A 24,355-nucleotide genomic window follows, 5' to 3' on the forward strand; every position below is an offset into this window, starting at 1 on the left:
ACTTCTCATTTTAGAAACACATTCTTGAGAGAGAAAGATGAGAGCTTTTAGTTTCTCCCAACAAAAGAGAGATTTTATGAGAGAGAAAGTTCAAAACAAATTTACTCCTCCTTTCTCTGAAATGTGATTTTAATTGAATTACGTTTACAAAAAACTAGTTTATTAAGCGAAATACTATTTCAATTTCGCTATTTTTTGAATTTTATTATTCATTCAAAGAGGTTTATGCTGTTGATGAAGGTGCATCGGGTGATTAAGGTAAATTTTCTCGTTCTTAATTAATTCTATGTTCTTTTTAAATTTTAATGTTCTTTTCTTATAACTTTCTATTTCTGTGGCATCAAAACACTGTGTTCTTTTTTAGAATCAGCAATTGTTCTTTTTACATATTTATAGTGTTGTTTTCAGATATCTTTTGATAAATAAAATAACGGAATTAGAACATAAATTGGTTGAAAAAGAACATTTTCAGAACTTAAAAGAACAAGAAAAAATATAGATCTGGTTTTAAAGTTCATCAAAGGTTCGTCGTTTTATTTTTTAATTAGAACATAAATTGGTTGGAAAAGAACATTTCCAGAACTTAAAAGAACAAGAAAAATTATAAATCTGGTTTTAAAGTTCATCAAAGGTTCGTCGTTTTATTTTTTAATTAGAACATACTGTAAATTGGTTGGAAAAGAACATTCACAGAACTTAAAAGAACAAGAAAAAATATAACTGCTTTTTATATTTGTACCTTTTGTCTGATTTGTCAATATTAGTGTTCTTTTTGTTAGTGTTCTTTTTGTTAATGTTCTTTTTGTTAATGTTCTTTTTTTTACGGTTTTTATTTTTGTTGCGTTTTATTGTTATTTATGTGCGTTTTGGGACAGGTGCACCAAGAGCACCATGCACACCCCTGCACAATCTGAGCGTTGCGTCGTAATTAGGTTGTCATTAAAGATATAAATTTTTGTAGTGTATATATCTATTTTCAATCCCAGCCCCAAAGTAAAAACTAATCTTGTCCGTCTAATTATTTGACTTAATATTTTTCAAAAAGATAATTTTTCTTTAAAAAAAAAAAAAAATCACAATTAAAAAAAATAATTACTGCATTCATATTTATATGTTGAAAGAACCACTTTTATACTTCCAGAATCTTGCATCTCCACTGATGCATTTCCTAAATATCTCCTTTAACACTCTGCACCTTCTTCAATTTTTCTATCACTATTTTTTTTTTACTCCTCATATTATTTATAAAATCGTAAATTTTTTCACGCTATTGTGAAATCGTAGTAATGTTTTAATTAACATTTAAAAACAATCCGGATTTTGAATCACATGGTATAAGAATGGAAGCAAGGAAAAGATGGAGAGGAAGAACTCAATTACATCAACAAAAAAGAACGAAGAAACTGGAATTTTTTTATTACTGTTAATTTTATTTTTATTCCTTAATATATTTTAAATACAAAGTCACTTTTTTTTTTTGAACTATGAAGTCAACCTAATCAATGGTCTTGATTTAGTATTCGAAATTCAACGGTTCTGATAAAAAAATAACAATAGCTACAAATTTAGTGTAGCCATTGTAAAATCTTCCGTTAATTAGAATATATGAATTGAAATAGATTATCCTTTATCATTAATACTCCCCGTCCCGAAATACTTGAAATGGTTTGACCGACACAATGTTTAATGCATTGATTGACTTCTTATTTAATTAGATGGTAGTTGGTAGTGAGATTTTTTTTTAATATAGGTAGTGAGATGCGTGCACAAGCTAAGTCTACACGGTATAATATTTTATTTTTATATTTCATTACAAAATCACTCATCACATCTATATTATTACAAGATCATCACTTCGACATATCCATATAAAAAAAAAAATAAAAAAAAAAAGTAAAATTACACATTACACATTACACTCCAAGCTAAGGGTCTCCAACCCATTAAATAACTTTACAAGATTTTGCATATGCATGTAATATTTACCACTCCAACCATTTTAAGCTCTCTTAAACCTAACCAAAAGTGGTTGCTCTCTAATACCCAACAATCTCCTCCCATCACCCTCAACAAAAACACCAACATCTCCACACATCACCTTACAAGTGTTGCAAACACTAGGGCAAAACACAATCTTATAATCAAACCTTCCACTTCCGGCCTTCTGTATCTTAAACCAATTACTAACCGTTTCGATGCCTGGATTCCCGGTTTGTCCTCCGAACCCCACGTACCGCCTTCCGGTGGCTTCGTCGAAGGTTAACTGCCAAATAAAGGACGGGCCAGATGGCACGCAGAGAGGGACGGCATCAAAGACTAAGTTAAGATCAGTAGAGACATAAACTGTTCTGTCATTAGGGTTGACCGGGTACAACTCAAGAGGTATGCCATCTTCGACTTCACGGCTATCTTGGGCCGCGTTGAGTGGACATAGTTCAGTGGCGTTTCTTGGTGATACTGTAAGTCCCCCGCCTCGGCCGCGGACTACCGGGAGAATGTAGTAGTTGGAGCTGGAAAGAAGAGGGTGGCCGTCAATGTCGAGCACCGCCGGGTTGGCAGCGGTTGTGGTGTGAAGAGATAGGGAGAAGAAGAGGAAGATGATGCTAGTTGAGAGGATAAAGTGAGTCATTTTGTGAAATTTTGGGGTTGTTTGACTTTTAGTGTCGTGGATAAATTAAATGTGGGATGAGAAATAATTAAGGATTTAGAAGTGGGTATATATAGAAAGTGTTAATGGGATTATGAACACAAGATAAGGTGTAGAAAATGGTAAACTACTTACACGTTATTGTCAATAATTGGAGTGTTGGACTGAATTTACTAATTTGAACGTTACACTTGTTTTTTTAATCTTATTGAAGGTTTGAAAAAACAATAATTATTACTATAATATGAATTGAAAATGGTTTGTTGCGTAAGAATTTGAGTATATACTTTGATTTGGGGATAAGTGGCCAATTCAATGAGGTTGCACTGGAAATACGTTCTTAAAAATAAGGGACACGCGAACAAAACAAAATTGTCTAGAATAAAATATTAAAATTGTTGCTTAGCTTTTGATTAAATTTATAGAAAACTTTGCGCGTTTCTTGTTGGTGTAAGTTATGTGGCGTTAACAGAAATGAAATAGAGTATATTGATAAAAAAGAATTAGAAAAATCAAAACTATATCCACAATCATACAAATAATCTGCCATCTATCAACATGGCAAATAATCATATAATTCGTATATGTATCTTATTAGTTTTACTTCCTTCGCTTCACAAATCAATGTTTTTCATTTATTTTGATAAATGGATTTAAGAGAGTTGTTTTATGTAAGTATGCCCGTGGCCTCGGGCTTTATCGAGAAAATTATGAATCAAATTAGGCTATGTTATGTTCACCTTATTTCACAGTAAATAAGTTCAGATAAAATAAATTAAGGAAAAATAAGAGTATCACTAAAATAAGTTTTAATAAGTTTAGATAAGTTTAGTAAAATTAAGTGAAAATCAAGTGAATAGAACACACCTACTATCAACTTCACATATTTACTCTCACATTCTATTATTTAAATTAGCAAAAAGACCAAACTATCAACTTACCTACATGCTTTCATTTTGCATTATACTTAATAAAGTGAAAAATATTATATGGGGAAATCTTGTAGGGAGTGGTAGGGAGTATTTCGCAGAAATTCAGAATTTTATTCATATGATAATGACATTATTTAAAACGGAGCTGAGATAGAGTAACGCATGAAACTTAAAATGGAGATACTTGACCAACAACGTAAAGGTAATATTCCAATAAAGTAATATTTCAAGCTTTGATTTATTTTTATTTTTATTGTGACGGGGATTTATCAAGCTCTGATGAAGTTAACCAAAAGAGGCTGATCATCCCTCCGTAAACCCAACAATCTCCTCCCATCTTGTTGTATGAAAACACCAATATCACCACACAACGGCAAACAAAAGTCACAAACACCTGGACAAAACACAAACTTGTAATCATATTCCCCATTTCTGGCTTTCTCTATCTTAAACCAATTACTAATGGTCTGTATGCTTGGGTTACCAATTGTACCCCCTATCCCTACATATAAACCTTCACTCATCTCGCCCTCGGTCAACCTCCACACTGTTGATTCCACGCATATGGTTGCGACATCAAATACGACGTTAAGGTCAGTGTTGAGTGGGATTTTTTGGTATTGAGTGTTAACGGGATAGAACTTAAGAGGTAGGCCGGCCATTTGAGACTTGGAGGTTATCTTGACCTACGTAGGCGGGTGGGCATAATTCAGTACCGTTTTTACGCACCAAAGTTAGGCCTCCGCCTTGGCCTCCGATCACTGGGAGGACGTAATAGTTAGTGTCCGCTTGAAGAGGGTGGCCATCGATGTCAAGGACGGTCGTGTCAGCGGCCGTGGTGGTGGTGGTGGTGGTGAGGGGAGAGAGACAAACCAAGAGTATGATGGTAGCAGTTGAGAGGATTATTGAGTAGGTCATTTTTGTGGAATTGTGTGGCTAATTAGAAACTTAAACTTGCTATTTATAGACTCATTAACATGTACGGTTGCGAATTAAGATAGTTGAGGTTAAGCAGATTTGAACCTAAGACCTATTGTACACAAGCCCTCAGTTTTAACTAACAGACCAAAACATCATTGGTACAACATGATAATTACGAAGTACGTAGTAGTAATTACCAAGGACTCAAGGAGTATTATATGTCATTGATGTCATCCAAATTGGACTATCGTATCGTATCGTATGTACGGTACATGCGGTTTTTTTCTTTTGGGATCTTATTATTATTATTCATAATTTGAGAGAATCTTGTAATTTATTTCCAATACGTATTTCAAAATATGTTCACGTGGGATCTTATTTTTTTTGTATCAATGTTTAGTTAAACAATATTAAATTTTTATATTTATTTAACGTACGTATTTAAAGATATTTATGTTTAAATATTGAGTTTAAACGGGTTAAAAAATTAAAAGGAGACTAGTATTTAAGAACGAAGACATCGGAGTATTAATTTTGTTGTAAACTTGATCCACAATCTCTTAATTAAATTTGCTAGTATAAAATAAAGGTTGGAATACGGATAAGTTACCCAAAATGTTTAAAGTTATCCGATATAATGTAAAAATAATTAATTACAGTTGGGTTTGTGGTTTTTTTTTACGGTTTTCCTTTTATAAAATTAAAAATTTATTTCTTAAAAACCAAAATAATGTTTGACGTGTAACCGATGTAATTTCAAACATATACGGAGTATCTTCTCTATTGCATATTTGGCTAAAAAGTCAACATATGGCTTGGGTTATACGTTTCCTATAGAAATAAATCTAGAGGCTCCTACTTGCTCTAATTTTTTCTACGTTTGGTATCAATCAATTTGAATCAATTTCGACAATTTCCTAACTCTTCTCATAGTCATATATGATTGATGCTCTCGTCTTGCAACAAGTGCATGTATTTACAAAATTACGAAGTAGAAAACAATTTTATCCTAGTTTTTGACGTGTCGTGAATGTATTTTTCAAAATGATAGCAACAACTACGTTCATGTCTAGAATAACCCTTAGTTAAAACCTAATCTAGCTATGTATATATTCTGAGAAAAAATATTTCTCACATGGTATCAGAGCCAGCGTAGCACAAAGGTTATATACGTCAAGCCCTACAGTATGCGTATCAAGGTGTTGTCCAACAACCTTCGTAATGTCGGAGTCCCCGTGTCAAACGACCGACTGTCCAACATTCATAAAGTGTACCTCTCCCACTCTTTGAGGAGGTTCGGACTATGTTGGAGCTTGAAGAGGATTCCCTCACCGACAACAGCAACTCTAGTATTACCTTTGAATGTGCTCTTTTAAATTCTCATTATAATGAATTTGTTGGCCATGATCAAGCACAAGATTAGTTTTACACTCTATCACACCCCTTCCCCCAACACGAAATCCCTTTGGGTTTGAAGTGTGGTGCAACATAGACCTCTTCATACCTAGCGCGGAATATTTCACTTTGAAAGAAGAATTGAATGAGATTAATTTGAACCCGTGATCAAACTTTGTGTCACGCTGGCTATGATACCATGTCAAATAACCAACTCAATGAAAAGGTTAAGCTGATGGTTGAAGCCCCAAAGACCAAGTTTGCTTTTATACTTATCAATTGTATACTTGAATTAGTCCAAGTATATATAAAACATACAAAGTGTATGCTAACGTATTTGGAAACCATGCATGCCATGTAATTATTTGAGTGATATATAATCAATAATTTCTCCGTTTTGTTCTCCAACATCATTTGATGTTTCACGTTTATCAATGTAAATATTTAGCCATGAATATCTCTAATTATACATTAGGTGAAACTATAAAGATCGATATTTTGAAAATATATATCGAGAAAAACCTAACAAGATCTGACATGACTATATAATTAATTATTTATAAATAACAAAAAAATGATAAATTGAAGAGAGCGTGAATAGTGTAAAATTGCAAATGGTGCAAGTATAAAGATAAAAATAAAAATCTCGAATAATGGTAGGCCATGTGCCCCACCATGCCCATGCTAACTAGATCCACCAATGCATTTAACATGGTTGCATGAAATGAAATTCTTTGTTTTACCAAATGAAAAATTATTGATAGAAATGAATTCCTTCAATAGCACTTTTTCTTTTGAAAAAAATAAAAATTTAGGGATTAAGGATTACATATTTTTGTAAAATTTTGGATAAACATTATTCAAGTTAAATCGAAATTCGGCAAAAGATAGCCAGTCTTTCGCTAAAATTTACGAACACGATTTCTTGCATGTCACAATATTTTTTAAAGGTGGTTTTTCACAAATATTAATTTTTTAATGTGGTTTTGACAAATTTTTGTATGACATGTGCATAGTCATCCCTTGAAAATCAAGTCAATCATCCTAATCAACAATAGGTGGTCTCTCACAAAAATAAGTTATAAAACAATTTTTTTTTTCTTGAGCTAAAATTAAGTTGAAGTTAAAAACTAATGTCCTTAATTGTCGTAAATTTGGTATCAATCAACTTAAAGCAATTTGGACACTTTACTAACCATTCTCAACGACATATATTATTGATATTGTGTCTTGCAACAAGTGTGTTTACATTTACGACAATTCTCACAACAAAACACAATTTCATTAAAGATGAAGTGTTTATGACAGGCTCAAATCCCGTCATTTATGACGACAGAGTATTTAGGCTTTTCATAACTTGGCCCAAAAAATCTAATGTGTCAAATGATCACTAGCTGTGAGTCTGTGATATTTGCGACTGAATAGTCAATTATGACGATCCTCTTTCTATAGAAACTAAGCGCAAGCATGAAGATATTTTGGAGAGAATTATCAGTTTTCCATTAACTGAATCTCGTGAGAAAGAAGAAAAGAGAAAGCAGTAGTTTAAATACAACAATACTACAAGCTTAGCCTAACAACTTGCTGACTAGGACTAACAAACTTGTAACAACTTTTGTGTAAGGAAAATAAATCAATAACCATAAATAATCAGCTCCTATACTCCCCCTTCAAGCTGGACTTTAGATAAAAGTCCAAGCTTGGCAGACAAAGAGTGATGTTGAGAAGAAGCCAAAGGCTTTGTGAGCAAATCTGCAAGTTGTTGAGAGCTTGATACATGACTAGTGTGTATGAAGCCAGCTTCTACCTGTTCACGAACATAATGCATATCCCTTTTGAGATGTTTGGTTTTGTCATGGAACATGGGATTCTTAGCTAAGTGTTCAGCTGAAGTATTGTCACAGTACAAGGTGATGGGAAGAGGAATGTTGACCTGAAGATCTTCAAGTAAGCCTTGTATCCAAACAAGTTCACTAGCTGTTGCTGACATACTTCTGTATTCAGCCTCAGCTGATGATTTGCTGACACTTCTCTGTTTTTTTGTTTTCCATGAAATTAAGTTAGGACCAAGAAACACAGCATATGCACTGAGAGATCTACTGATGTATTGACAGGAGCTCCAATCAGCATCACTGTATGCTGACAATTGCATATCAGAACTTGATGAGTACCATACACTACTAGAAAAAGGGTTTATAACGACGAACTTTTTCGTCGTTATAAGGCCAAAAAGTCGTCGTTAAAACCTTTAACGACGAACCAAGTTCGTCGTTGGTTTTGTCGTAACAGCTTCCGACGTTATTAGTTATAACGACGATGTTCGTCGTGAATTTTAAACGACGAAATCATGTGTTCGTCGTTACTTATTAACGACAATATACTTCGTCCGTCGTTAACTTATTACGACGACTCAATTTCTTGCCGTTATTAATCATGAAATAACGTCGAACAAATAGAAAATAATGACCAACTAAGTTGACGTAAAAAGAAGTTCAAATAGTAAGCGAAATTGAATTAGCATCTAAAAACAATAACACCGCTTAAAATATTTCATTACTGATTCAAATCAAAAGTAACAAATTTAAACGATTCGTATAAAACCAATAGAAAAAATAATATTTTTATTAATAGCCAAAATATGGAAATACAAATTAAAGATCTCGCTCCATTTCACTAATCGAAGAAAGAAAAAAAAAGATCTAACACCCAGTCTTAGTTCTACTGTTAGCTCCACCGTCTTGTGATCAAATTGGACAAATCACCCAATACAATTATTTTTAGTACCTATATAGAGTATGTCAATACTAATACCACAAATGACTAGTATTGGCACTTGCTTCTATTTTGAACACAAGACACTTTTGACATAGACTTCTTTCTCCTACATTAGCCCGAAAATACATAATAAGTACATCAAATGATTTGGTGGTAAAAAAGCGAGTTGTTGACGGCTTGATGTCAGCTCCCTTGTTAAAATGTAAAATACCTACAAATGTAAAAGAAATCGGAAATTGTAAGTAGTAATGTTAATAGAAATAAAATATAAGATCATATACTCTGTATATAAACCATAGCATAAGTAATACATCATGTATTCCTCTGTTTTAGACTTCAAAATTAACCAATGATGCCCAAAAGTCTACAATTTTTCCACGCTTGGAAGTTAAAAAATGGAAGAAAAGGTTCTGAATGGTGAGCATTAGACCTGAGGAGAAATACTTGAGCAGATTATCAGTAGCCCAGTAGAATTATTGTCATTGTCATTCTAGAAATCCGGACTTCACATTGACATCTCCAACCTGCAACAAAGCAAGTTACTTAACTCCCTATTGATTACAAAAGAACCTCCCTAGAATCATAATGGTTATTATCTCTAGAATCATAAAACTTATTCACCACCATTCTGATTATCGAATAATAAAAATATTTTAACTTATGGAACAGAACATAAATAGCAGCATATTTAGTTATGACTAGAACATGAAAATCATGATATCAAAATTATTTATTTCCTGAGTTAAGTTATAGGTTTTGGTAAACTCGATTTCTACGGAGTGTATTAGAATCTAACAAAATTAAAAATTCTTGATAAGGATTAATTAGATATATAGAACTTTAAATGTCATTCAAACTTTATTATCAATTGTGTACTAAGTATTATTTTTTAGAATATACGACACATTAATTTGGGGGGAATATTGGTGGAATTCGCCCGAATTGGATATGTAATGAACACTTTGCCAGACTTTCTTAACAATTAGCAGAATTAAATAATAAATTTCTACATTGGAAAATTCAAATAAACATGTTTTAAGGAACAACATTGTTTGAATTTATAAACAGAATTATGGGAATTATACTCAAACGAAATTCAATATATGACATACCAGTTTTCTCATGTCTGCTACTTTAATGGCTTCTCCTTGAAAATACCAATAGGTTTTTACAATCATGACTCTAACATGAGCTACTGATCATCATATTCATATACTAATTTCAATTTCACAACAATTCCAAGTTTACAGCAATAACTTGTGAAGAAGATCAACAATTCTTATTCAACAATCTAACTATCACCATAAGCCAAATTGCAAGAAGTAGGACAATTAGAATTGATACCTGCACTATTAACAAATGCAGCAACATGAACTCCACCACTACCCGTAATCTGCACATGATGTTGCGGAACACTTTGTTCTTCAGAAGACGAAGTCGCCATTAAAGAGCTCACCAATTTCTTCAATAAAATTCTACAAATCGATCAAGAATCCAAAAGAAAACCCTCAAAAATATGGAACAAGAATCAAGCTGCAAATTGATCTGAATTTGCAGTAACGAACAAAGAGAACGACTAATCAGTCGCAAATGAAGAAAAGAGGCTCAATCGAAATTTCTAGAAATTCGATTGAACAGTACCCACAAAATTTGGGGAAAAATTACTCCAGATTAACAACTCTCATAACTTGAGATGCCGAATACGGTTTCGTAAACCAGTAAAAGAAATTCAAATTAAATCCCAGGAATTAGAGACTACCAGAACTCAAAACAGTACCTTACAAGAAACTTCAAAGGAGAACCCACCAACAAAACAGGAAAAAGATAACAAATCAGGTTAAATAAACACACAAAACCCAAATCCTATAAAATAGGAAATTATTAACGGAATCAACAACAATCTGAATTCGAAAGAGTTAAGCAATGAAAGAAATCAAGACAACCATTGATTTACCTGGATCAGGTGACTATGGAATTCGATTACTGTTTCCTTCTCAATTTTAATATTAGATCCTCAAATCCTCGATTTTGGGGAAGAAGATTGAGATTGAAAAAATCAACGAAGTTGTGCAAAAGAGGAGAGATGGATACGGTGGCTAGGGTTCACCTCTAGAAGGATTAGAAATGGGTTATAATAAACTTTAAAGCCTTTGTTATCTAAGCAAAGACGACGAACAGGGAAAACAAATGAAATTCCGCTTTTTTTATTTTTCATAAAATTTAAAATTAGATTAACCGCGCCTCTATATATTAGTTATTGCGACAATATTTTCCACATTGTCGTTATTTGGTTGTCGTTAATGTGTTTATTTCTAGTAGTGATAAGCCATCAGCTAAAGTGCCTTTCAAATACTTAAGAACATGCAGGGCAGCACGCAAATGAGGTGTTCTTGGTGAATGAACAAATTGACTGAGGTGTTGAACACAGTAAGACAGATCAGGTCTGGTGATGCTCAAATACAAAAGTCTTCCTACCAATCTTCTGTATACCTCAGGTTCAGCAATTAGATCACCAACATCAGTGGACAACTTTAATCCACATGACAATGGAGTAGAAGCAGGATCACAGTCCTCCATGCCAGCATCAACCAAAATATCATTGATGTACTTCCTTTGAGAAAGGAAGATGCCATTGTCATTTCTGTGTACCTCTATCCCAAGAAAATAAGTTAGTTGGCCAAGATCTTTAATGGTGAAAGCTGGATCCAAAGCAGTTTTGACCTCATCAATTTGACATTTAGAAGTTCCAGTGAGGAGTATATCATCAACATAGACCAATAACACCAGAAATTCACCATCAAGATTCCTAGTGAACAAAGAGTAATCTTGTATTGACTGTTGAAAATTCAGTGTTTTAAGAAATTTGCTAAGCTCTTTATTCCATTGTCTTGATGCCTGTTTCAAACCATATAGGGACCTTTTGAGTTTACAAACCTCTCCTGGTTTTGCCTTAGTGTAACCAGCAGGAGGAGTCATGTAAACTTCCTCATCAAGAAAACCATGCAGAAAAGCATTGTTGACATCAAGCTGATACAGTGTCCAATTTTTCATGGCTGCAAGGGCAATAACTATTCTCACAGTAGCAAGTTTAGCCACAGGAGAGAAAGTTTGGTTGAAATCTTTGCCTTCTATCTGTTGATAACCAATAGCAACAAGTCTTGCCTTATGCTTATCAATTGTGTAATCTGGATTGAGCTTTGTTCTAAAAATCCATTTAGAACCAATAGCTTTCTTGTTCTCAGGTAGCTCAGTTAAATCCCAAGTGTCATTACTTTCAAGAGCCTGAATTTCCTTTTCCATAGCTAGTACCCAATTTTCATTATTTTTGGCTTGGTTGTAATGCTTTGGATCAGAAGAAGAAACACACACAGAAAAGGCAAGGGACTCCCAAGTGTCATAGTCATTCAATGCTAGAGAAAGTAACCAGAGATCATCAGGTTCCATGGTAGAAGTAGAATCAATGTTGGGAAATGTATTGCTGACATTGAATGAAAGAGATTCACTGTCAGCACTATTTGGTGGAAGTGTTTTATCTCTGTGAGGTACATAGCCACCCACAAAGTCTTTAAAGGTGGATGGAGGTTTAATTGGTCTGGTAGATTTCCTTAAAACAGGTATAGAATCTGTGTTTGGGTTTAGAATAGGAACATGTTCAGAAAGAGGGGAAATGGTAGAATCAGAGGTAGAAAGAGAATTGTGAGAAGAAAGAGATTCAATAGGTGTGTTTGGGGAATTGTGTGGAGATAAAATGTCATTTTCAGTATTGACATTTTGAAAAGAATCAAGAGAAATAGAAGTATCAGACTCAGTAAACAAGTCATTGTTGTCTTGTGCTCTAGCAGTTCCAGAATCATCAGCAGATCCAAAATGAACCAATTGAGGAGTGGGAGATAACTTGGACTGAGAAGACAGTTTATATGGGAATATATTTTCAAAGAAAATAACATCCCTTGAGACAAATGTGGTATGAGTGTCCAAATCATAGAGCTTAAAAGCTTTATACCCACCAGGATATCCAATGAAAAGACATCTTCTAGTTCTAGGATCAAATTTATCTCTGTGAATGTGACCATTGTGAGCAAAACAAAGAGAGCCAAACACCCTGAGCTTGTCATAAACTGGTGGAACTTGGAACATGATCTCAAAAGGAGTTTTCCAATTTAACACTTTGCAAGGAATCTTGTTAATCAAAGAAGTTGCTGTCAGAATACATTCTCCCCAGAATTTCTTAGGAAGATTGGCATGAAATCTCAAAGCCCTAGCTATTTCAAGAAGACTCCTATGTTTTCTCTCAACTCTGCCATTTTGCTGAGGTATGTATGGCACACTTTTCTCATGTAGGATACCCCACTACTAGGAAAAGGGCTTTAGGCAACGGCTATAAACTGTTACTATAAGTCATGATACCGTTGCAACAAGCCTATGGCAACGGTTTAAAAACCGTTACCAATAGGGGGCGTTGCCATAGGTTTATTGCAACGGATTATAAATCTTTGGCAACAATTTTTTAAAACCGTTGCTTTAAATATCTTTGGCAACATTTTCCTACAGTAACAGTTCTAAACTATAGCAACATTTATCTAATAATCAAAGGCAACAATTTTTACCTCTATAGTAACATTTTTCCTACAAACTTTGTCAACACTTTTTAACTTTGGCGACAGTTGTATAATACGGAGTATGAAAACCCATTTCACCTTAAAACATATCCAATAGTTAAATACGGTTTTAAGATTGAAGAGAACAAGCTTATATACGACACAAAATTGATCATTTGCACAAAAAAAGTTGTATTCGTATATTGAAATCTTGAAAACATATTCTCAGTAGAACCAAATAACCAGTAAAGTTTAGAACAAAAAAAATAACCAATACATTCCCTTAGAGATTTATCTTCTATCAGGGAAAAAAAAGAAACAATAATTGTAGGTCTCTTCTAATAAGAATAAATGAACTATTAAATATACATTAAATTACCACCAATTATGCCATTTGAATTCACGAGAACATCTCACTAAGAAACATTACACAAACTCTATCCATGTTTGAAAACTTGGGAGTAAGGAGAACATGTAGTTAGCCCTTCAGTGGCCTACAAAATGATTGCATCTGCAGCTTGTCATCATGTTCAAAATCAACCCAAATTTGAGATGCTCTTCATACAGGTAGTAGAGAAGTATGTCCATAACCGAGAGGTTGTAACTTAGATATATTTGTATAAATAGCTGCAACAACATGACACCAGTAGTGGCGAGGAAGGAGAAAGAAAAGTAAGCAGCTACAAAGGAACTCCAATCATTACATTCACCTCCATGTGAGTGCGCTTCTTCGTAATCCTGATATGTTATAGTCTACTTCATTTACATAGATTCCATAGGCTCAATGTATTGTTGAAGCTATCTGAATAGTTGGCATTCATTTTATTCAACATTCACAGAGAGTGACAGACTAACATTATGGTTCTCATGCGGTTATAAGTTCTCAAGATGGCATATATAGCTGCCTAGAGAGCAGGAGGATGAAGAGTTGTCTTTAGGGTCCTTTATAATCCAATTGACAGCCTGATCTGCCTCGGAAAAAGGGGATGGGAGAAGTTTGCAGTAACAGTTAGAACAAAGCAAAAGACAAAAATAAGCATAAACGATTACATACTAAGAAGTAAGAATACATCACATAAATAGTTACTTAAAATATGCTACATTTTAACAATTGAGCTAGAGATAAAGAGAAATAATCTTACTTCCTTGGATCTTGCAAGAAATTTCACAATTCTGAATTTTTCTCGGGTATGGAGAACCTGCAACATAGAAAAGAAAAGCATTAATATCTTGTTGTGATCATACTTAGTAAGATAGGAAAATAAGGAGCATATTTGTCTAAATAACAATTAGCAACACGGTACTAATTAAATACTTGAGGCAAGCTGGTAAAAGTGGTAACACCTTATCTCAAGGGTCTTACCACTTTTCAAATAGTCCTAGACATGATTGATATTTAATTATGTTTTGTTCTTCTTATTCCTTAGTAATAAACCAATTATGTAGAAATTTAACTGTGTAAGGAATCAATATCATATGGGGAGTTGCCAATTGGACTATGTTACAGGATTTGGTACTTGTCTAGAAAGGTAGGCTCCATGAGAGGGTTCTTGCTGCACTTGTCATGCTACATATTCTAATCAACACCATAAGTTTCATGACCACAATGTATGAACTACCAGAAGAAATTATGAATGCAGGGAACAACAGATATATATATTCAAAATAAAGAGAAATATTAGATCAATTAAACACATCTTAAGCAGGAACAATTATTCGTATACTCAATTAAAGGTTTTCCGTTAACCTTGCTTTTGTCAAACTTCATGTCCAAAATACCTTATAATTCTCAAACCAAGACTTTCAAAAATATGTCAGGGCCTCATTTATTATTCAAAAACTCACCTGAAGCCAAGGTGCTCACATATAGGTGTAATTTAATCAGGCATCAGTTAGAATCATAAAAGAAAATTTTAATAATATGAAAATCCAACCTTATGCAACAGCAATACAACGACAATTCTGGAAGGTGAGTAACAAAGTATCAGTCTAACAAAAACAACTGATGTTCTTACGCAGACCTGAACCTGAATATACATCTCCCAACTGATTGTCCACATTAGAAATCTGCTTCCGGCTTCCTTATCCAATATATGAGTAATCATCTGCAGGAAAAAATCTACTTTAGATTTTACATTAATCAACATATTGTGAAAATTTAAAACTGAAGTTGATCCATTATTCATCAAATTAGTTGCATTCCGACAGTCCAATCAAGAAAGCATATATCTCAAGCATACCAATTTCACATTATATCTCATACTAAACCTAATAGATTGATTACCAACAACAAGTTTGATTACCATTAAAGAGTAAAAACAACCCTAGCATAGTTGAGAATATGTAAAAAATTATAGTTGCGCTCATAAACCAACCATCTATAGTAGCACATATGAAACGCCCAAATGCACAAATCAACTTCCAATTTATCATGATAAGAAGAAATTTTGGTAGGTACTTAGTAAAATCAAGCATACCCTCAACAAATCATTAGGAAGAGGTGACAAAACCTTGAGGTTGGAAAGAGAAAAGGAGCAACCCAGCAAAAACATACCCCTGAAACCAAGGATAGATGGAATAAAGGCCATAACCAACACTCAAGGAATGAAGACATTATAAAAATACATTGATAATTATACTTTCCATGGGACAATGGTGTAGGAGTTTAGGAGTCTATTACATTTTTGACTTACAAAAACCTAGCAGGAAGACGATGAAAGTGCGCCCAAAGCTTGTCATCGAAGCCAGGAGGAGGAGATTATGGATTGTTCGATTCCTCCAACCTCTTATGCACCTCAGTCTTATGGCGCTTCTGCATCAAATTTTGCGCACCATCATCGAAGCCCAAGACGTCGTCTCCGACATAATAGCTACTCTCCTGCGGTTGGATTCGCACGAGGTTCGCCCTGCCGCCCTGCTACTATTGCAACAATAATCGTTAGTTTCCATCACCATTCCTTCCTCCATCTCCCTCCTTCGATTTCACCTAAAAATTAGAGAGAAAAACTTAATTTTCTTAAAAGAAAACAAAATTTCTCTCTTCTTCTGCCGTTTGAACTGATGGGCATCAATTAAATTGCAGAAAAGTTAATTAATTGATAAAAATATATACTCAATGCAAAAGAAAGTATAAGAAATTGGAAGGAAGTAGCAATGCTCCATTTATCAATAGTCTGGAGATCGATATGCGAATTCTACTAAACACTAAATCAATTACCTATAACCATTAAAGAAATCTGATCGCCGACCATGGATCGATGTTATGCTCAACCCTAGTCATCTGATTTGCAAGCTAACTTCTTGTGAGAAGGAAACTGCTATGAAGAAAGCAAACGGAAGAGGGCGGTTTAAGGGTTTGTGAATGAAAAAGCGCCCAAACGAATAAAAGATTAGCAGGCATAGCATTTAGCCGCATAGTAGCCCAATTCCTTTTATTAATTTATTTTAATTTTTATCTAGGCATTAAAACTGTTGCAATAAAATAGCCCTTAACTCAATAATCAATAAGTGTTGGTATAGTTTTTCAATAGCAACAGTTTTTTAAAGTCAAAGCCAAAGAAAATGAATAAATTTATAACCGTTACAATAGCACTGCTATAGCAACGCATATAAAACTGTTGCCAAAAATGGCGTTGCTAAAACCCTTTTTTCTGGTAGTGCCCTTAGCAGCAAACAAGGATCTACATGACTCATTGACTATTTCAGTCCCATTATCATATCTGATTTTCTTAACCTTGGTGTTAAATTGAGTTTCAACCATGGATAAGAATTCAGATATGACTTTTTCAGTTTGCATTTTGTTATGCAACAGGAATGTCCATGTAGTTCTACTGTGATCATCAAGGATAGTAATAAAATAGGATGCCCCATCCAAACTTTTGACTTTATAAGGACCCCATAGATCCATGTGTATTAAGTCAAAACATGCAAGTGATCTGTTTTCACTCACACCAAAAGGAAACTTGTGTTGTTTTGAACTAAAACATACACCACAATTGTATTCAGTTATTCCTTTGCAAAAATCAGCATTAACATATTTCATCTTGGACAAAGAAGCATGTCCTAGCCTAGCATGCAGTAAATCAAGATCAACTCTATGCTGTTCCTTATTTACAGAGATACTAGTACTAGTTTTATTTGGTAAAACCAACTGGTTCACATCAACTAGGTTTCCCACAGTATTACAACTTGTATGTTGGGTAGCCTCTCCTTGTTGTATGCCAATACTTGACTGCTTATTTCCAGAATTTGCAACAAAATAGTAAAGTCCATTTGTCCTCTTTCCAGTGCCAATCAAGACAGATTTAGATGGGTCCTGGAAAGTATACCCAACAGTGGTGAATTCAACTTTAATGCCAGTGTGTTCTATCAATCTACCAACAGATAACAAGTTGTGTTTGAAACCTTTAACCAGCAGAACATTGTGCAGAACCAGATCATCACTCAAAACAACATCACCCATGATTTCAACAGTTAACTGAGATCCATCAGGTAATCCAACCTTAATAGGATTTTTAAGTGTTCTTATGTTGGTTAACATATGTTCATTATAAGTCATGTGATCACATGCACCAGAATCCACAATCCACAAGCAATCATCAAGCATTTCATTCACAGAACAGTTGAGGGAATGAGATATTATACCTGCATAGTTTGCATAGGAACAAGCCATTCCATTGTTGGTGTTGTTCTGTGGTTGCTTGCCTTTCATGGCCTTCATGACCTCTTGACAAATAGCATTCAGCATTTCATTGTTGACTGTTGTATTTTCAGCTCCAGTATCATCCAGAGGACAGTCTGCAAAGTCAATGTTAGTATGAACATTTGCAGCAATTCTGCCACCTTGTGAACTGTTTCCCTTGGAAGCTTTGATTGTATTGTACCAATCAGGATATCCAATGATCTTGAAACACTGGTCAACAGTATGACCCTTTCCTTTGCAATGTGTACACTGCCTGTTCATTTTATCTTTCTTCAGATCTTTCCAATCTTTCTTCCCTTGTGTTGATCCAACACTTCTGTAAGCCTGTGCAGCCATTGCACTACTATTCATAGCATTGCTTTCCACTGCAGCATGACACACTTCTTTCTGTTTTTCAATCTGTTGAGTAATAGAAAATACTCTGTTTATGCTAGGTAATGGATCCATTGACAGAACATTAGTCACAGTGTTTTCAAATCCACCATTCAAACCAAGTAGGAATTTCATCATCTTGTCTTCTTCTTCAAATTCAGCTACCTTCTTCATGAAGTTACAACTGCATTGTAACAAAGCACCACAAGAACAGGTAGGAAATGCCCTCAAATTCTGCATTTCATCCCAAAGTTTCTTCAGTTTTCCATAATAACTGACAATAGTCATGTTTTGCTGAGTCAAATTCTCAATCTCCTTTTTCAGCTGATAGATCAATGGTCCATTGGATTGACCAAATCTTTCAGTCAATTCTCTCCATAATTCCACAGCAGTGTCAATGTATCCAAAATCATCAGCTAAATAATGATTCATTGAGCTTAAGATCCAGCTGATTACCATAAAATCAGCACGCTTCCATTTTAAGTAATCCTTATGATTAATTGCAGGTTTAGCTATCTCACCATTGATGAAACCCTCCTTGTTCTTAGCAATTAAGGCTCGTTTAACATTTCTGCTCCATCGCACAAAATTTGTACCAGAAAATACCACAGCAACTAATGCAGAAGTCGGATTATCAGAATTTGCAATGAAATAAGGATCAAGATTATCACTATTACCTCCTTGATTCATGTTGTTGTTTTGAGTTTGTGATTGATTTTCTTCTGAATCATCAAACGCCATCACAATCTTAGGTGAACAATCAATCTGATTCTATAACTTTGCGCAAGAAAATTTCGCAATCGCAGAAATTTTCGCAACAAATTTTCAGATAAGATGATCGAAAACAGATCTTTAATCTGTTAATAATATGAGAAAACCTCAAGATCAAGCAACCTCAATCTCTTACCAGAGATTAAGCTCTGATACCATATAGAAACTAAGCGCAAGCATGAAGATATTTTGGAGAGAATTATCAGTTTTCCATTAACTGAATCTCGTGAGAAAGAAGAAAAGAGAAAGCAGTAGTTTAAATACAACAATACTACAAGCTTAGCCTAACAACTTGCTGACTAGGACTAACAAACTTGTAACAACTTTTGTGTAAGGAAAATAAATCAATAACCATAAATAATCAGCTCCTATACTTTCACAGCGTGTTTGTAACGGGTAATTATCCTGTCGTAATTATTCATTCACGGCGGGTCGGCGGCCGTCGTTAATTAATACGGAGTAATACTTTTTCTTGTAAGTTTCTATCACAATTTCTGACGTGTCATGGGTGTATTTTTCAAACATATATTTTGGGAATTTGGCTAGAAATTCCACAAAAGACCTACATAATCAAAATGATAACAACTACGTCCATGTCATCGTCATCCAAATCGGACATTTTGTATCTTAATGAGTTAATTAGTATGTGACTATGTGCATGTAGTGAATGGGAACAATTAAACGGGCCGTGGTATTTGTTTTAGAAAAATGAGGTTCATGGCTGTACACTTGTACGGAGTACTCCGCAATAATATACACCTTCCGTCTCGAAATATGCGAAATGGTTACCAGCTCAGGGTTTAATGTATTGTAATTGATTTATCAGTTAATTAGATGAGAGTTGATAAGGAGAATTTTTTAATATAGATAGTGGGATATGTGTCAAACTTGTAAATGGTAAGGGGTGGGATGGGGGTAGTGGAATTTTTTAATGTTTTTAAGGGCGAAGTCAAGTGGGTGGGTACTTAGATAAATGAGAAATTACTATAATATTAATAAACCTTTTCATTTTCAGAAACGTTGCAAGTAATCAGAAACGGTCTTATAAGGATTGTGTTTCGACTATTCCGCGACGGGGGAGTAATAAATAAAATCTATAAAAACCATCCTTAAGCTTCTCCCAATTAACTTTTCAAACAACAACAAAAATGAATCCTATCTTCCCCTTTGCAACTGCAATCACTCTTCTTGTGTTTCTTTCTCCTCTTCCTACACTCAACGCCGTTGTTCTCGACACCGACGGTGAGGATGTACGTAACAGCGGCGGATCCTATTACATCATCCCAAAAGGAAGTAGTAACGGCCTCACTCTTACCCAGAGACCCGGGAGCCCATCATGCCCACTCTATATAACCCAGATAACCACCTCTCCGGGTACATCTGTAACCATCTCTGCTCTTGTGAGAACACTTTTCATTCCAGTTTCCGCTAGAGTTAACATCGTGTTCAACACTGACGTTGCCACGTGCGCGGACCCGCTTGAGTGGCACGTGACCCCTGATTTGGCTACCGGGAAGTCTTATGTGACTGCTGGTGGTGGTTCGACGGTTTCCAGTTATAGATTCAGCATTGAGCAGGCTGGCAATGGTGAAAAGGACAATATTTATAAGATAAGGTACTGTCCGTCTGCTGAGGAAGATGAAACAAATTGTGGTGACGTGGGTTTTCTCGGGGAGAATGGATTATTGGGTATCAATAATGAGAATCCACTTTTCGTTCAGTTTAAGAAAGTTAATACTGGAATGTCTGAGATAGTGTAATAATCTTCTCATTTACTGCTGCTTTTTCTTGGAATTATGTCGTCAATAATAATGGATTAATGGGTATAAAGTATGAATGTATAATGCCTGTAAGTTTATTACAATAAGGAGAACTCTCTGTCTCGTGTTAAACTTAACATTGTTCATCATTGCAACTTAATTATTTGCATAGCTTCCCTCCATCCAGCGTCTTTCATTGCCTCATTAAAAGTCCTAGGCTCAAGGCCGCCAAGAACAGCTGCAAGAAATATACGATGTCGCAAAGAAAATTTTTCGCAATTCATAAAATGTGCTATAGGATAGGGAGTACCTGAAGAGCCAGTGGAGAATGGTTCATGGGTGGACGGACTCTTAGCTTGTACAGTGTGCGTGACAAAATTCTTGAGTAGTACGGAAGGGCGCCTGAGACGACACCCCTTGCCCAAACCAATCGGACCATCATCGTCCACCTCTTGAGAAGAGGATTGGGCCTGCTGCGTATGCGGCCTAGGTGGAGTAGAGGGAACGGACTCCTGTGAAGCAGGAGAAGAGAGATCAGCCTGCTGGGCCAAATGAGGAGATGGGCCCAATGGAGACACCAAGGCAGTTCGCTGGTCCAGTGCTGGTGTTGTAGGTGTTTGTGTTGGACTGGGCTGCTCTAAGGGATCAGCACGATCCACAGCCAAACCGTGGCCAGGGGCCATAAGATGCTCCCCTACCGTGGACTCCACTGGTCCAGTATTATCACCAAAAGAGTTTTCCAAATCATCCAAAATTGTTCCAGCAGTATCACCAAATGTGTTTTCCAAATTATCCAAATTAACCACATTATCATCACCAAGTGCCAAATCAACATCACCAATTGATGTAGCAAAAGGGAATTCGTTTTCATGAAATTTGACATCCCGAGACACAAAGATTTCAGAAGTTTCCATATCATACATTTTCCACCCCTTCTTACCATTAGGATACCCAATAAATGCACATTTTCGACTTCGAGACGCAAATTTATGACCCTTAGACTTTAGATTATACGCATAGCAAAGACAACCGAACACACGCAAATGATCCAAATCCGGTTCTTTGCCAAATAAAATCTCAAACGGAGTCTTATTTTGCAATAATCCTGACGGTGTACGATTAATCAAATAAACTGCACCCAGAATACATTCACCCCAAAGCGAAAGCGGAAGATTACCCTCAAACATAAGAGCACGACCAACATTTAAAATGTGTTGATGCTTTCGTTCAACCCGACCATTTTGCTGAGGGGTACCAACACAAGAAGTTTGAAAAATAATCCCATGTTCATCAAAATAACCCAACATACATTTGAATTCTGTGCCATTATCACTACGGACAAATTTGACAGTCGTTTCAAATTGACGTTCAATCATAGCAAAAAACGAACGAAAAACTTTATAAACTTCTGTTTTTGAATGTAAAAGATACACCCACACCGCTCTTGAAAAATCATCTACCAAGGTTAAGAAATAATGTGCACCACTAGTTGAAGAAATAGAATTGCGACCCCATAAATCACAATGAATTAATTCAAAAATTCTACTTGCTTTGCTATCACTAACAGGAAAACTATCACGATGTTGCTTGGCTTGGGGACAAATTCCGCAAGCTTTATTTAATTTCTTCATCACATTACGAGAACAATTCTTAATTGCAGGTACTAACTTGAGAACTCTATCAGACGGATGCCCCAGTCGACGATGCCATAACTCAAATGTAGATGATGCAGGAACAGTCACTGCACACACTGTTGGTATTTCCCGAAAATAATAGAGTCCATCCTTCCGTTCACCGGCTCCAATCAGGCTCCCCGAATGTTGGTCCTGTATAGCACAAAGTGAATCAGTGAATTTAACGAAGCATTTAGAATTATCAATCATTTGCGACACCGATATTAAATTGCAAGGCAAATTAGGAACATATAAGACATTATAAAGAATTAATGAGTTCGATAGTGCAGCTTGGCCCTCCATGGTAGCTATGACAGTATTTCCGTCCGGCAGGCCAATAGGAGAGTCAATAATAGACTCCATATTTGTTAACCGAGAAGCATCACCAGTGACATGACGGGACGCTCCAGTGTCAATTATCCAAGGTAACAAAGAACACTTACCCGTCATCTTATCTAACTGTGAACCATTATTGTTAAGCATATTAAGAATCGCTCGAACTTGCTCCGGTGTATACTCCACGGTGCCTGCTGTAGCTTCATCAGAAGCAGCCACAAAACTGCTCTCCCCTATACAGCCACTGCCAGAAATGGCATTCACACGCGCAGGCACCCCACGACCAGCAGTAACAGACGCAAATCCTCCCTTCGAAGAACCTCCCTTAGCCCGTTTCTGCTTCATCTCTTCATACCATTCCGGATAGCCATGGAGTTTGAAACATGTGCTATTATCATGCCCCGTACGTTTGCAGTGAGTGTAGGTAAGCTGTGTTTTATCAGGCCGGTCAAATCGAGGCTTCACACGTTCAGTTTGCACGGCAAAAATGGATTGAGTTTGCAACCCTTCCTTCGAGGCCTTTACATTAGCAATTTCACGGGAGCGTTCTTCTTGTATGAATGCGAGGTAAGCTTCATCAAGGGAAGGCAACGGGACGCGAGACAAAAGATTTGTGCGCACCGTAGCATACATGTCATCATCAACACCGACCAGGAATTGGTGTAGGATCTCCTCATCCCGATCCTCGGCTAATTTTCCAGCCATATCACACGAACAAGCACCACATTCACAGGTACGAAGAGGCTTGAATTGAACCAAATCATCATACAACCCCGTGAGCATGGCATAGTAATCCTCCATGGACATTCCCTTACCTTGCTTACAAGCCGTAATTTGGCAACGTAATTGTTGCAGACGAGGACCGTTTGCGACACCGTACTTCTTAGCCAAGAAATCCCATAATTTCTTTGCGTTGTCATGAAAGGGAATATGAGCAGCAATCTTTGGTTCCATGCTCCTCAACATCCAGGAAACTAGCATCGAATTAACAGTCACCCAATCGAGCAGTTTCTTTTTCTCAGTAGGTTGAGTAATCGTGCCATCCACGAACATAAATTTCCGGCGAGATTGAAGGGCCAATTGCATTGCCCTAGCCCACGCCATGTAGTTCTCACCCCGTAGTAATACGTGAGTAATTATGGTCCCCGGTTGATCTCCAGAACTTAAGTAATACGGAGATGCGGGATCGATCTTTCCATCACCTTCCATGGGTATTCAAGAATTTGTATTCACGCTGGTGAAACTTGAAGGAAGAAGACGGACGAGGATAGAAAAAAATTTGTAGGTTAGGGTTTGCTAGGCTGCTAGCTCCGATACCATGACAAATTAATTAGGGTAGATTGTTTTCTTGCCTTGTATTTCTCAGTAACGTGCGTTATATAGTACAGCTCTAATCTATGGGCTTTTAGGTTAAATATATTAAATACAAAATATAACCCTAAGCCCAATTTACAATAAATAAGCCCTAATAGA

The 24,355-nt window shown here is 35.7% G+C and overlaps 2 protein-coding genes and 1 pseudogene across 2 annotated transcripts; 1 reads left to right on the plus strand and 2 right to left on the minus strand.

The window, feature by feature from the left end:
• Positions 1-1,778: 1,778 nt before the first annotated feature.
• LOC110782978 (kunitz trypsin inhibitor 5-like) lies at positions 1,779-4,507 on the minus strand. The gene has a single exon (XM_021987265.2). The coding sequence runs from the start codon at positions 2,627-2,629 to the stop codon at positions 2,000-2,002; it is 630 nt and encodes a 209-aa protein (XP_021842957.1). The 5' UTR covers positions 2,630-4,507; the 3' UTR covers positions 1,779-1,999.
• Positions 3,817-4,497, minus strand: LOC110782977 (kunitz trypsin inhibitor 5-like; annotated as a pseudogene).
• A 15,664-nt stretch (positions 4,508-20,171) lies between the features above and the next one.
• On the plus strand, positions 20,172-21,010 carry LOC130459742 (trypsin inhibitor BvTI-like). Its single transcript, XM_056827271.1, has one exon. The coding sequence runs from the start codon at positions 20,262-20,264 to the stop codon at positions 20,871-20,873; it is 612 nt and encodes a 203-aa protein (XP_056683249.1). The 5' UTR covers positions 20,172-20,261; the 3' UTR covers positions 20,874-21,010.
• Positions 21,011-24,355: the final 3,345 nt, after the last annotated feature.

The sequence above is a fragment of the Spinacia oleracea genome, chromosome 1 (assembly GCF_020520425.1).
Source record: "Spinacia oleracea cultivar Varoflay chromosome 1, BTI_SOV_V1, whole genome shotgun sequence".
Taxonomy (NCBI): Eukaryota; Viridiplantae; Streptophyta; class Magnoliopsida; order Caryophyllales; family Amaranthaceae; genus Spinacia; species Spinacia oleracea.

Coding starts and splice junctions, on each gene's coding strand:
- LOC130459742 (XM_056827271.1), top strand. CDS start 20,262: ATGAATCCTATCTTCCCCTTTGCAACTGCAATCACTCTTCTTGTGTTT.
- LOC110782978 (XM_021987265.2), bottom strand. CDS start 2,629: ATGACTCACTTTATCCTCTCAACTAGCATCATCTTCCTCTTCTTCTCC.